Source organism: Pelodiscus sinensis, chromosome 2 (assembly GCF_049634645.1).
Source record: "Pelodiscus sinensis isolate JC-2024 chromosome 2, ASM4963464v1, whole genome shotgun sequence".
NCBI lineage: Eukaryota > Metazoa > Chordata > Testudines > Trionychidae > Pelodiscus > Pelodiscus sinensis.
The window spans coordinates 183,201,061-183,215,054 of record NC_134712.1 but is presented as its reverse complement, the minus strand read 5'-3'; the positions used below and the strand labels follow the sequence as shown (position 1 = coordinate 183,215,054).

The following is a 13,994-nucleotide window of genomic DNA, read 5'->3' as shown; positions in this document are numbered from 1 at the left end:
CAGAATATGTTTACAGCACAATAAATCCACTAGTTGTTTTTTTCTATACTCATATATTGATCTCTTTGAAAAAAAACCTTTTATAAACACATTTACAATTGTTTTATTATAAATATAGTTACAATATTGATATTACCAAAGTTCTTCAATTTTGTTTTTTGTCCTCATCACACCTTTGCCTAAAATATTGTCGGGGGAATCTTTAACATCAAAGGTCAGGCAAACCCAGCAGTTACAGAAAATGGGAAAGATTTGAAAATAATATGTTAGTTAACTGGCTCACCAATTTCAAAATATTTATTTTTAACACATTTCTTCCAGATTAGTCCCAAACAGTATTTAATAGAAAATGTTACTAATTTATGTAGACGTCACCCGCTTCTGTAGTGAAACCCATTATGGCAACACTACACAACTATTTAGGCTAGGAAGAATACTGTATTTAACAAACATTTTGGCTTAAAAATGGGTAGAGTCTGAAAAAGTCCTACTTCCCAGAAACCATGAACAAATACAAGTGTTATCTTGAAAGTGCAAACAGTCAGCAGGCAAGAAACTGTATAAGACAACAGGGGAGACTTGGGGGCATACTAAGAACACCACAGCACAGCAGTAATGAACTGCCAATCTCAGCAACGTGATCAAAGGGGGCAGGTAGGAATAGAAACGTTATAAATGAGCCACACTGTGGAAATTTAGCAAAGAGAGTACAAGGTTTTGCATTATACATAAGTTGATGTATATAGACACTTGATTTGAATACAAGTATCTCAGTGACAAAAACCATTGAAAGTTAATTAATCGTGAGTTTCATGTCAAACAAAATGTTTACTTTGCAGAAATTATAAGGAACCCTCTGATAACAGGCAGTGTTTCTCCCCACAACATGTATGTGACAGCTTTGATACTCATATGAAATGCAAAGGATAAGAATGTGTTATTTTGTTCACAATTCTTAACAACTGCTTTTAAAATTAATGTCAGGAGATCCAGAAGTTTGCCACCTGGTTATCACTGCTTACCTGCCAAATATTTTATTTTTAGAGATTCTGAAATACTTTGCAACTGTCAGGCTAAATACAGCCCTAAACCTTGGCTCAAAGTATCTTAAAATAAGTAAACAGTGTGAAAGACTTTATAGAAACAACTGAGGTTCATCTCAGAAATTGAGGTTTATTATGTATTTGCTGATGATCCATTCATAGGTCAAAATCTGGAGTAATAAGCCTATGTATATCAGATTCACGCAAGATTGGGAAACAGTCTTTTTGCTGATGTAGCCCATTTGAAATATAGAACAGCTGATAGTATCACAGAAAGACTATCAGCTGTGATAGTTCTAGGAATTAGAATCACTCCAGTCAAACATGATAATCTTCAATTTAGATATTATAGTAAAAATGGGCTGTTCAAATGGTATACTGCAGGCCAACTTTAGACAAAAAACTTTTCACATTATCAACCACAACTGTGAGCTTGCTACTCTAGATATCAAAAGAGAGTTCACTGTCAAAGACTGAATTTGGAAATATTTTCACACTTTACTGTTTAAGTACAGAAGCTCTTGTTGATGCCTTTGACCAGGTGGGCAATAATTTTTGATGGAGGGCCACTCCAAGAATTTGGAAAATGGTCAAGGGCCACACTCTTCAATGAGATTAATGGAGGAGGTGTAGGGTCTGGGATGGAGTTTGGGTACAGAAGGGAGCTTGCGGTAAAGGAATGGGGTGCAGAAGAGGGTGCAGGGTCTGGGAGGGAGTTTGGGTGAAGGAGGTGGTTGTGACCAGGGGCAGAGGACCGTGGTGCAGGTGTTTGGGCTGTGACCTAGGGAAGGAGTGGGTTGTGACCTGGGGCAGGGGACTAGGGTGGAGGAGCTGAAGGGTTTGGGTTGTGATCTGGGGCAGAGGATTGGGGCACAGGATCCAGGAGAGGATATGGGTGCAGGAAGGGAACAGAGGGTTGGGGTGCCAGAGGCAGGCTCTGGCCCGGAGACTTACCTGCATGATTCCCGGCCAGCAGCCTTCTCAGGCAGACTCGCTGCCTGCCCTACCCCCACACCCATAGCAGAGGCCATGTAATCTTTGAATAGCTATGAGCATGAGGGGAGGATGTTTCACAAGCTGCCTGTTGATAGCTGGGGGCAGGGGTAGCGCGTGAAATCTCTTCTCCCCCCAGGCCTGGGTTTGCAACTGTTCAAACAGAGCCCTGCAGCACACACTTCTCAGCAGCACGTGGGTTGGGCAGGGAACCTGCTTGAGGCTTCCCCTGCTGCGTTTGCAGGACACATGCAGCCCGGGGGGCATATCTTGCCCAGGTTTGCCTTACATGCAAATAAGCTATTTTGGGGAGATCTATACAAATCAATACAGACTGCTTTGCTAGTCAGGTCTAAACAAGACTGTTTTGCTTATCATCCGTGCATTCAAGAATCTGACTCAGTCATTCTTAAAAAAACAAAATAGGAAAGACTGAGGGCACAGTGCATTTTATCAACTTAAATCATCACCGTGACTGAAACTAGAGAATGCAATGGTTAAACTCATAACAGCAAAAGCAAATCTGGCTTTTATGTCCTAGAACTTATCAGAGATAAAAAATGTGAAAGGATAAACCCTTAAAGCTGCCTCCTCCAGCTTTTAAGCACTGGTATGTTTTGACCAGCCCTGTGATCTAAATCACTAAAGAGCTAGCTAGCTTTGAATCATATTGGCATTTACCACCACCTTCTAAAAGGTATTTTCAGCTACATACACACCAAGAACTGGTGTATTTCAGATATTTTAAAATAAAAAAGTTCTCAAATGTAGAGGGGGTTTGTTTTATTTTGTTTAACATTAAAAATAAACAATTTTTTTCTCCTTCAAACATCAAAGAGTCATTCAGGTAGAGACCAAGAATAGAGATTGAGAATAGATCTAGTATTTGTTCTTTCCTTAAGGTATTAACTCATAACCTAGTGATAGTTAAAAATGTCACCATTTAATTTCATTCCTCCTGTACGTAGGGAGAGGGGAAAAAAACCACAGATCTTACAATATACTGTCAGTCAAGTCTCATTTTGATGCCAAAAGAGGGTGTCATTTGGGCAATAATAACAATTTTTTTTTTCCTCAAGTTAAGGAGCCCCGTAAAGCTCATGGCATACTGAAGCCCCACCAAGGAGAAGTTAAGCTCAGAAGTTAAGCTTTCGGAAATAAAGCCTTTTCCGAAAGATCCCTTATTCCTTATTTTAAGAGGAATAAGGGATCTTTTGGAAAAGGCTATATTTTCCGAAAGGTCCGCGTCTAGACTGGCGCTTTTTTCCGGCAAAGCTCTGAGCCGGAAAAAAGTGGCAGCCATGTTTATGCAAATGAAGCGGGGGGATTTAAATCCCCGCTTCATTTGCAATTGCGATGTGTCTAATTTGCATCCCTTTTACGGAAAAGGGATGCAGTCTAGACACAGCCCATATGTTTGAATGTTCTCTAAGCTCCATTGAGCTCTTTGAGCTTAACTCCTCCTTGGTGGGGCTTCAGTATGCCATGAGCTTTACAGGGCTCCTTAACTGGTGGCAGCTCTAAGGGGTGCAGTGCATTGGAGGGCGGGGCCGTGCATGCGCCCAGAGCGGAGCCGCGCAGGCATCACGCGCCTGCTGCCCGGGGCGCAGGAATTGCTCAAGCCGGCCCTGCCCCTGATTATGAGCATGTGATAACTGGGACCACAAACTACAACAGTCACCTGAAGCTATCACTCTTGAATATCAGCATATGAAAACCCAGGAGGACTGGATGTCTCAGGAGTTTAGTAATGGGCAAAGTAGGCTTTACACAGAATTTCAGTCTGACAGGATTTCAGTATTACTATCTGACATCCCAATTATCTACATGAAACAATATGATCTCCACTCGACTCCTAGCAACATGTTTGTATCATGAAACACACCATTAACTGGTACCCTTGATGCCCCTCAGTAAAGATGACAAGGATTAAATGGGTATAGGAATGGATCCTTAGACATATTTACTCCAGGCTGTACTTAAAGCACATGTGAGAAATACTGTTGTGACATGGACAATTTGATTTACACCTTCTTCTGGGAATGGAAGACTTTCTATGAATAATAATGTTACCTTCTTGGGAGTACTAATCGATCAAACCCTGAGACTAACATTTATCTGCATGAGATAAGAAACTTTCCTAAAGGTCATTGGTTTTTTTTTTGTTTGTTTGTTTGTTTTTCTTGAGGTTTTTTGGTTTGTTTTTTGCTGCTGCTGCTAGATTACTTTCTTAAAAGTTACAGCAGACTTCTGATAATCTGGCACCTTTCGGACCCAGAGGGTGCCGGATTATCGGAGATGCCGGAGTATCGTGGGGGGGGGGGGGGAAGGGAGAGGGCGGGGAACGGCGTGGGGCAAACCAGATGCTGGTGAGGGGCGGCGCTGCAGGACCAACCTGGCAGCACTCCAGCTGCTCTGCCCCAGGGCTTCCCCAAGTCCGTCGCTGGTCAGTTTCAGCAGTGGTGGACTTGGGGAAGCCATGGGGCAGAGCCATTGGGGTGCTGCTGGGCGCCAAGCAGGGGGGCAAAAGGCAGAGCTGGGGGACCAACCTGGCAGCACCCCACCTGCTCTACTCCGCACTGCTTCCCCAGGTCCACAGCTGTCAGTTTCAACAGCAGCAGCAGCGGACTTGAGGAAGCGGTGTGGAGCAGCTCCAATTGTTCGGCTGGCTGGAGCACTTCCGGGTTCCAGTTGGTGCTGGACTATTAGGAGTGCCGGACAACTGCAGTTTTACTGTAGATTCCAAGATATACAATTAAAATTAAATTTTAAAATGGATATTTAAATCACACATTTCAACACCATCCTAAGAAAACTTCCCACATTCCTCCTTTTTACACCATACTTTTAGAAAAGGGAGAGGGAGACAACTAACAAGGAGGATTTCAGTGTAAGAAATTGGTAATATTAAAAAAAATAATTTAAAATGTTAGCTGTAGTATTAATCTGAAAAGGGGTAAAGATTGCAGGTAGCATTCACCAAAGACGATGAAAATAAATATTGGAAGAGAAGGCACTTATCTTCAGGTCTTTGGAGAAAATCAGGTACTATACACCTCTATGCAGGTTTTATACTTTTCTTATAAGACAACCAATTCTGAACAACAGCTAGTACAGGGTTGGCCAACCCATTAAATGAAGCGAGCCGAAACAGTGGCGGAAAAACTGAAGAGCCGCACCAGAATTTTATTTTTCTGAGCAATTTTTGTTGAGCTGTCCCTTTAAGAGACAAGGCTTTTTGGCCACATCAGGCTCCCATCGGCCACTGCCATCTTGGCAATGCCATTTTGAATCGCCGCACCGGACTGCTCCCCTACCGGTGAGCATAGGAAACTGGGGCCATTTCTAGGGGCACAGGGGCAGCTTTGTGAGTCACAGGGGAGGCTTCACGAGCCACACTTATAGGAGGGAAGAGTCGCATGCAGCTCGCAAGCCGCAGGTTGGCCATCCCCGAGCTAGTGTATCAAGCCACTATAAAAAGATTTTGGGTTTAGAGAAATTTATTAGATATGCTTTAAGGCTCTGGGGCTGATCAACTACTACATCGTGCACACACAATATGCTGCTACTTATAGAAGCTTGCCAGTACATTTAATTTTGCTTTCCCTCTACCATTTCCTACTACAATCTCAATGTGTAGCTTAAACACCACAATGCAAGACTGATAAAAACGCACACTAAAACCTGGTAGAAAAGGATAGTTTTAAAAACTATTCAGCGAGAAAAAAGTTGTGTTACTATTTGGATAATTAAAATTGCTTACTGATGGGCATGCAAATAACAAAAGAAGTCATAGCTGCAGAAAAAGTTATATATATTTTGAAAAATCATATGCAATAAAGCTCCTACTTAAATTCAATGAGTCCTGTGCTTTCAGACAGATTTGCTTGCTTCAGAGGCTCACAAGCAGTCCTCAATTTTAGGCACCACACTTAGGGCATTAGTTAGCTGTTTGTTGAGCTGTTTTCATCATGGGCCAGCGTATAAGGGGAGAATAAACTCCACAGTCTTTTCCCTGAGTGGAAATGGGGAAGCAGGCATTGGGGGAAACATGGGCCCACCCTGTACTCTAGGTTCCAGCCCAGGGCCCTGTAAGAGCAGCTGCCTATGTGAGACCCCTGACACCTGCTAAAAGACAGTGCCAAGACCTCTGGACTACTTCCTCACACCTTCCTTTTCTCTGGTTCATCCTCTTAGTGTCTACTTGTGTTTTCCTCTTACTCTCAGCAGAGCTTTCCTCTGTCCTCTCAGCTACACCCACACCCACACCCACACCACCAACTGCAGGCAAGCTCCTTTTATAGCCAGTCTCAACTGGTTTCCCTAATTTACCGCAGGTAACCTAATCAGCCCAAGCTGGCCTCACTCTGCAGGCCTGGTCAATTAGCCCCAGGTGTTCAACTGTCCTTGATTGCCCCTGCTGGTTTTAGACCAGCCCCTCTCTTACCTGCGAACAGAGATCTCCTCAGTCTGAGGTTTATATACCTCCCTTCCTCTACTTTTTGTAACTTTTTGCTCTGATCTTGTCACACATAGTACAACTATAAGTTACCATTAAGGGGACGTTGACAAGATAATTTATATAGACACGGTTACAGCTTATTTCAATATCTTACTTTAAAGTAATTTTAAATAATTAATTTACTTTCCAGCATTTTTTTATCACTCAGCCTGAGGAATTCAGTTATTTTGGTTTATAATCAGTTTTACTTTCTAGCTCTCAAGCAGTAATGAAACACTGTATTTGGATTCAGAATTTTGCCAAGAAATGTTTAAATTTCCCAAAGTCCACTTGGGCTGAAATTCTCTGTTCACATTGTATGTATATCTGTGAACATACAGCTCACTCTACTAAATGTACATATCTACAGCATTTTTTGGGAAATCTGAATACTTGGATTAAACTAAGATGATGTCTCAATGTACTCAGTTTTACAAATATTTTATGAAGATAAAATAATGAGATGCATACCTAAAGTAATCTCTTGAATCCTTAGTTTCTGGAAGGACAAGACATTTTGGCTTAACATCCTGTTTTTCCTCTGAGGTAGTACTAATATTGCAGTGCTTTTTAGTTGCATGGTTCATAGTGAATGCAAGCTCCCCTTCATCAGTGGTTCCAAAAAGGTCAGGGTCATCCTGAATTACATCAATCACAAGAATATCATCTTCATAAGCCTTAAGAACATCTGGAAAGTTTTTGATTATATTCGGTGCATGACTCAGTTTTGAGTTCTTTTTATTATCATCATCATCATGCATTTCTGATGAAACAGAATGGTCAACTGTTTCACTAGAATAATCTTGTGTGAAGCTTTTCTCTTCATGCACAGTACCAGATGAGTCAGTAATGTCCTTAAGAACAGAGGATTCCAATTTTCCCTCAAGGAAAGCACACTGATATATAGAAACACCTCCAGAAAGTATATTTATTTCATTTGAAAGACTTTCAGAACGACAACTGCCAAAGTCTTTATTTCTCATTTGGTCAATATTTTCCATTAAGGGGTTTAAAGAGATACCAGTCTCTTCAGAGACAGATTGCTGCTCTGAAACTACCATAGAGGAATTATCCTTGACTCTGCTCTGACTTGCTGAAGCAGCAGCAGAATTGTGAAGGCGTTCCAGAGGACTGTATGTTTCTTTATCTAATGGTCTAGCAGATTCCACTTTCCTTGATTCAGTTTTATTTTTGCGTAAAGGAATTTTGAAATTTGACAGATTTCCTGTGTTTAACATTTTAATTAAGTTTGGAACTGCACCTGTTTTTTTAATTGATGTCTTATGATTTACAATCATTTTACTTGTACTGTCATCTTTAGATATACCATCCTGGAGAGCCATCATCAGATTTTTTTTGGTTAAACCTCCTTTGTTTTTATCATCTCGTTTTTGTTTTACTTCCAAATTTAAGGTCACCTGAGCTTTCTGGAAACTTTCAGAGTTGGAAGCCATAGGACTAGTATCCACTAATGACTTTAGATTTTCATTACAGGTGACTCTCAAAGTCCCGTAAATATCCAATAAAGAGGACTCCGGTGTTCTAACAGAAGTCTGACATTCAATGTTAGAATCCATTGTTTTACATGCAGATTTGTTTATACTTTCTGCATCTGAGATACACAGATCTAACTGCCTAGAGTTATCAGTTAAAACCATATCTCTTACAGCTTCAGTATTGTTTTGAGATGAGCATTCCTGAGAATCAGAAGTTGAAGTTTTTCCTTCCAAGATAGACACATGATGTTTATTAAACCATTCAGAAGTCCTAGCACATGATTCACGAGGCCAAACGTTTTTACCAGACATTGGTACTATTCTTTGACAGCTGCATAACTGTAATTTATCAACATTACTCATCAATTTTTCATCTGACACTATTCTCTCTCTCTTTTGGCAGCTGGCATCATTGCAATAATCAGAAATGTTGTCATTGACCACAGTAACCAATTCTGGACTATTTGAGGTATTAGAGCAGTCTTCTTGTTCTATGCTTTCTGAATCAAAAACATCCCTTTCTCCTTTTGCTAAATCCAATAGCTCAAGTCTCTTCTCAAAACTATTTACTCTTGAACCAGGTTTCAAGTACAGTTTTCTATTATCTGAGGCAATACAACCATTTTGTGCTTGAGAATTTTGTTCTAGATGGGAATTTGATTTTTGATCAAATAAAGAAGTAGTTTCATTGCTACTGAACTCTACAACTGCTAAAGTGTCTGTTTTGGCAGTTTTATCTTCCGTACGTAACTCATATTCACAATGTTTGTTGTCTATAACTGGGAACACATTCCGGATTGATTTTTCAGAAAGTTTCATCCTTTTCCTGGGCTTTCTATCAATACTCCACTTTCTTTCCCTCGGGCATTTACTGTTCTCATTTTGACAGCTTCTTCTATTTTGGCATATTCCTTCTTTGTCAAATGATATACTTTCCTGTGTGGGCAATTTCTCAATTTGCATTACATTAAGCTTGCTGTTCATATCACTCTGTCCCATAACACTGTTAGGACAAAAAGTCTCTCTCTCACCCTGAGCTACATGCAAGAATCCACCACCAATTTTGTAACTGCTGGTGGTTGCATCAACTGAAGATTTTACAAATGTATTCAGGTAACAACAGTTATATAATTTCACAACTGGATTCTTTTCTACTGTGGATGGCAAGCAATTATGATAATTTGGTATTTCTCTGCATTTTTCATCTTTATACTCTACGTTCTTTGTCGCTTCATTTTCAGTGACTTTTATATTCAAATCCTGTAAACGCCTGATCTTGGTGATTCTATTTCTTCTTTTGTTACATTGTACTGCAGATCCCCTTGTTAAACTCTGGCATACTGTTACCTTGCTCTGAGTCCCATCTGACTTAGCTACCCGAAGAGACTCAGAGTAAGCTACTAGTGGTTTCTTTTTGTGACAATCTTTTGATATACTTAGATCAGTCTCTAGCTGCTTTCCATCCTGTGCATCTGAGTCTTCCTTAACTTCTATTATCTTTTTCTTTGCTGATTAAAAAAAAAAGAAGAAGAATCACAGTCAGTTTCACACACTATTACAAGTGCTTTAAGAAAAAAGCTGAACCGACTTTTTAGAAAAAAACTGCAAAAATGGTCCTTCAAAACCATTATCTATTAAACAAAAATTATACATGTGAAAAGTAGTTGTAACATTCTAACAATTTTACATACAAAAAATAAATAGCATATTAACTGTCTCGACATATCTGTTATATAAAGTCTATACAGAACTGTAGAAGGTTGTACGAACAATATCTGAAGTTACTATCAGTTCTTTCAAACTGGCTAATCAATCTAAAATATTTTTTGCAAATAATTTTAGATACTATTCCCACATTTAAATTTTAGGTAAAACCTTTCACTGAAATATTTTGTGTTGAAATAAATATATTCAGAAAGTATAGAGTATTCAAAATCACCCCAAAAAAAGTCAATTCAAAATTTTTAATATTTAGAACTATAGTCCCTGTTCAAGAAGAACCAGAAACACAAATTCTTTATTATGTTAAGCAAATTACTGTTCTTTTAACAGGAAATATTCATTATATCTAAAAAATTGTATTTGTGAACATTTTACTGAAAATTTCAAAACATATTGGTAAAATGCAGTGAGAAAGTTAATAACACTTCACATAATGTATCAAAATGACTAAACTAAAACAGCGGTTTTCAGCCTGTGATCCATGGATCTCTAATGGAACTACAGATTATGTCTAACATTTCTGAAGAGGTTCCCACTTCCATTTTAAAATTTTAGGGGTCAGCAAATAAAAAAAAGTTGCAAAACAGTAAAGACAGACACTTAATTAAATTTTAAATTCTCAATACAGGCCACGATTTCTGTACTTCAATTTATCCCACTGCAATAAATTAAGCCTATCTGAAAAAGGGCTCAAATACATAAAATTATCTTCAATAAAGAGACAACAAAAGTTCATATTTCCATCAAGAAATTAGAGGGAATGAGAATGTGCCTAATTCCTAACCCACATATTTAGGGGCAGAGAGACCTGACCAAGTTTCTCATTCATTGGAAAGAAATTCCTTCCCAATTTAATGTCATAGGTGTTTACAATCTCTCCCTCTTATGAGGATTTCACTTTATGTATTTCAGCAAGATTTACAAATTTGTACATTTTTAAAAATCTTCCTAGTTCAAGCTGTACCACTTAAAAAAATTAATAATGCCAAAAAACACTCCCAAGTGCATTTTTTGTTTCTGTTGCTAGTGGGATATTACTCTGAATGGTATCTGAAAAAAGAGGCAATAAAGATGAACATTTAAAGGAATTGGGACAGCATCCTACAAACCAGAAGGGCGACAAAAAAGACAGCAAAGTATAAGCAGGAGGAGTAAAGGGATATGGATGCAAGACAGCAATATATAAATATACAGGCAGATACAGAATAAGATCTTACTAGGCTCTCTGATCTTTAATTTTAGTTCAGCTGAAAGCACAGCTTCTTCCTTTCCATTTTTCTGTCTCTCCTCTAGTCTACTAATGAACAGATCACCAGTGAGGGTGGAACCCACTTTCTGCCCTACAACTTGTTGCTGTTGCATCTTCCCTTGTCTCCTCCTTCCTGTATTTCCAGCAGCACAAACCCAGCACTGGTCTTCATAATCTTTCCCACACATCTCCCTTGACTGAGAAGCAGCCCGCGTTACCATCTTTACTCTTTCATCTGCTGAGGAGCTCCTCCTCCTCCTCCTATGTTCTGAGGTTCCTGTTACCTCCAAGTCAGTCCTGCCTGTTTTCCCACAAGTCCCTGCTTCCTCCTGAGGCCCTGGTAGCCATAGCTCCACAGAGGAGCTCCTGACTCTCCTTCCTGGACTAGTTGCTCCATCACAGCTACCTAGACTCTGTGACTGCAATGCCACCACAGAACTTATCCTTGAGCTACTTGTACTCTCCTGGAGACCTGAGCTCTGGAGGTGTAATTCCTCAGTGGTGCAAGAGGGCTTACCTCTCTTCCCCAAGATTTCTACTTCTTTCTGGGGGCCTGAGCTTTGTAGTTGCAAGGCACATTTGAGCCTGTTTCCTGGGCTTACAGTTTTTTCTTGGAGACGTAGGCCCTGTGGCTGTAGTACTGACAAGGAGTGCCCAGCCATTTTCTCTGAACTGTTTAGCTTCAGTTCCGCCAAAGACTGTTTGCCCCTTTTCCCAAGACTCCTTTTTTCATCAAGAGGCCCTGCCACTCCCACTTCTATTAAAAAACATCTGTCCCTCTTCTCTGGGCTCCCTAATTTCTCCTCAGATCCTGGGACAGATAAGGCACGCCTGTTCCTCTTTTCCCCTGCTTTTCCCCAAGACCCTGTCCCTGCCAACAAATATCTGCCCCTTTTCACCGGGCTGTCTTCTCCCTCCTTGGGCCTCAGCACTCCTGGTTCTAAAATTGAGTGCTAGCCCCTTTTTCCCTGTCTACCCACTTTCTTCTGAAGCCCAAGTTCTATGAAAGTGTATTGGAACCTCCCACTCAAGTTCACTGCTTCCTTCTCAGAGTCTGGGATTTGCATCAAGGAATATTTACCCTTTTCCTCTGGGTTCCCTGCATCTTTCCCAGGTCCCAGCACTTCTGGATCCGTCAGGGTGCATCTGCTACTCCTCTCTGGGATCATCAGTTCTTCCTTGGGACATGGAATCTGTAGTTTCAGTTCCATTAAGGAATGTCTGCTCTTTTCCCCTGAGCTCCCTAATCCTTCTTGGGACCCCAAATATGCTAAGGAGCTACTTGTTAGTTTTCCCTCAATCTCTGTTGCCAATTTTCCCTCCAATCTAGTTCCAGAGAAAGACTGCTGCAATTCCTGTCCTTTCATTCTACCGATAGCCTTTTCCCAATATCTCCCTACTGGGGCTACTGGAAACATCATCTTCTCCCAGATTTTAACTGCAGCTTGGTCTGAGACCTGTAAAGCTTCTTCTCTTTTGCTTCCAGCAGCAGCACCACCTCTTCCCCTACGGCCTCGTCTTCCTTCCTTTCTTTTCCCTAGAAGCCTCATATTAGTCCCATCTTGCTCCTCCAACCCCACGGGTACTACTGCCGGGAGCATGAGCTGCTCATATGGGACCCTGGAGAACAGGTTAGGTGATGACGAGCAGGATAAGGAATGCATTGCTTTTCTCTTTGCCTCCCGCTGAGGGTTTCTCTTGACCACAGAGTAGTCCCCAGAGGGGGCTCCCATCCCTACATCCACAGGTTGTGGAGAGGGCCCCATGGGAGTAGTTAGTATCTCCCTACTTAACTCTACCTTCCGAGATCTTAGCTGTGGCATTCTGCAGGCAGGGAGAGTGCAGGGCTGCCTCTAGCAGCAAGTGTACCCAGTCCCCCAACTATACCACACACCAATCTGACCAGCCTCAGTACTGAGGAGGGGGGGGGGGGGAGTAGGCCCAATGGCGAGGAAACTGTCTCAGAGGCAGCCTGAGTAGCCTCCTAAAACCAGCTCCCAATGCGCCTTTGCAGGGTGGCACCAGCAGCAGAGAAGCAGGATTCTGACAGAAAGCTGCCTTCCTCTACTGGTGGGGTGTGGGGACTACAGGCAGATCAACAGGCCACCATGCGACCAATCTTTCCCTCGAGCTAGGGCCAACGGGGAGGAACAGCTGCAGCTAGGTTGGCCTGGGCTTGTTCGGAGTCCCTTGCAGATCCAGGCAAAACCTTCCACGGCCTCCACCCGCCCGTCACAGCCACCACCTACGCCGGGCGGCTGCTGCTCCGGCCCTCTCAGCCCCGCTCTGCTCACCCTTCCCTGCTGTTTCCAGAGGTATCCCCGCCGCGCCCTGCCACCCCATTCACTCAGCCAGCCAGCGCCTTTGTCAACACCAGGCCCTGCCACCACCCGCCGCCTCGCGCTCTACCCCGCACGCTCTCGCCACGCAGCAAGGTGCGGCGCACCCCTCGCGCAGGGTCACGGCCGCGGGTGCTGCGCAGGCGCGGGGAGGGCGCTGGCTGTGGAAAAGGCGCCGAGTCAGGCGCCGTCTTTCTCTGTAGGGAGCTGCAGGGCACGCGGGCCGCAGCTGCCGTTTCCAGTCTCGCTGGCGCGAGCTTGAGAGGCTCACATGCTCTGCGTGCGCCAGGGGCACCGGATCCCAACCGCGCCCACAAAAGCTTGCGGGGGGGGAGGGGGAGTCTCTATTTTGTCCAAGTCCGGGTTAATCGACTACACTGGTGGCAAAATGCAGCTACCACGCCTCATGTAGCGTGCGGGGCATGGTCAGCGTTAGGAAACGAGGTTAGGGAACAGAAATATCTAAAATAGGAAGAGACTGGTTAGGATTTCAACTCCTCCCCCTCCCCACACACACACTTTGGCTGTGTCGGGTCATAGGCTGGGTTAGTTAAACTCTAGGGGGAGGGGGGAGTCTTTTCCCTTTTTGTTTCCTTAAAACAAGACATTGGAATACGGAATCGCCACAAGTAGCGCGTTATAAGTACGAAA

The 13,994-nt window shown here is 42.4% G+C and overlaps 1 protein-coding gene across 6 annotated transcripts in view; it reads right to left on the bottom strand.

The window, feature by feature from the left end:
• TOPAZ1 (testis and ovary specific TOPAZ 1) overlaps positions 1-13,747 on the bottom strand; it is a 141,524-nt gene extending 127,777 nt beyond the window's left edge. For 2 of the 6 annotated variants that reach the window (XM_025190282.2, XM_025190285.2), the window contains exons 1-2: positions 12,086-13,425; positions 7,009-9,541 (exon numbers count right to left, since the gene is read on the bottom strand). In XM_025190282.2, coding sequence (XP_025046067.2) covers positions 7,009-9,541; positions 12,086-12,827 — 3,275 coding nt within the window. In that variant the 5' untranslated portion in view covers positions 12,828-13,425. Of the gene's footprint in view, positions 1-7,008; positions 9,542-12,085 lie in introns of all 6 variants that reach the window. The other 4 variants (XM_025190286.2, XM_025190287.2, XM_025190288.2 and 1 more) reach the window with 4 other exon arrangements.
• Positions 13,748-13,994: the final 247 nt, after the last annotated feature.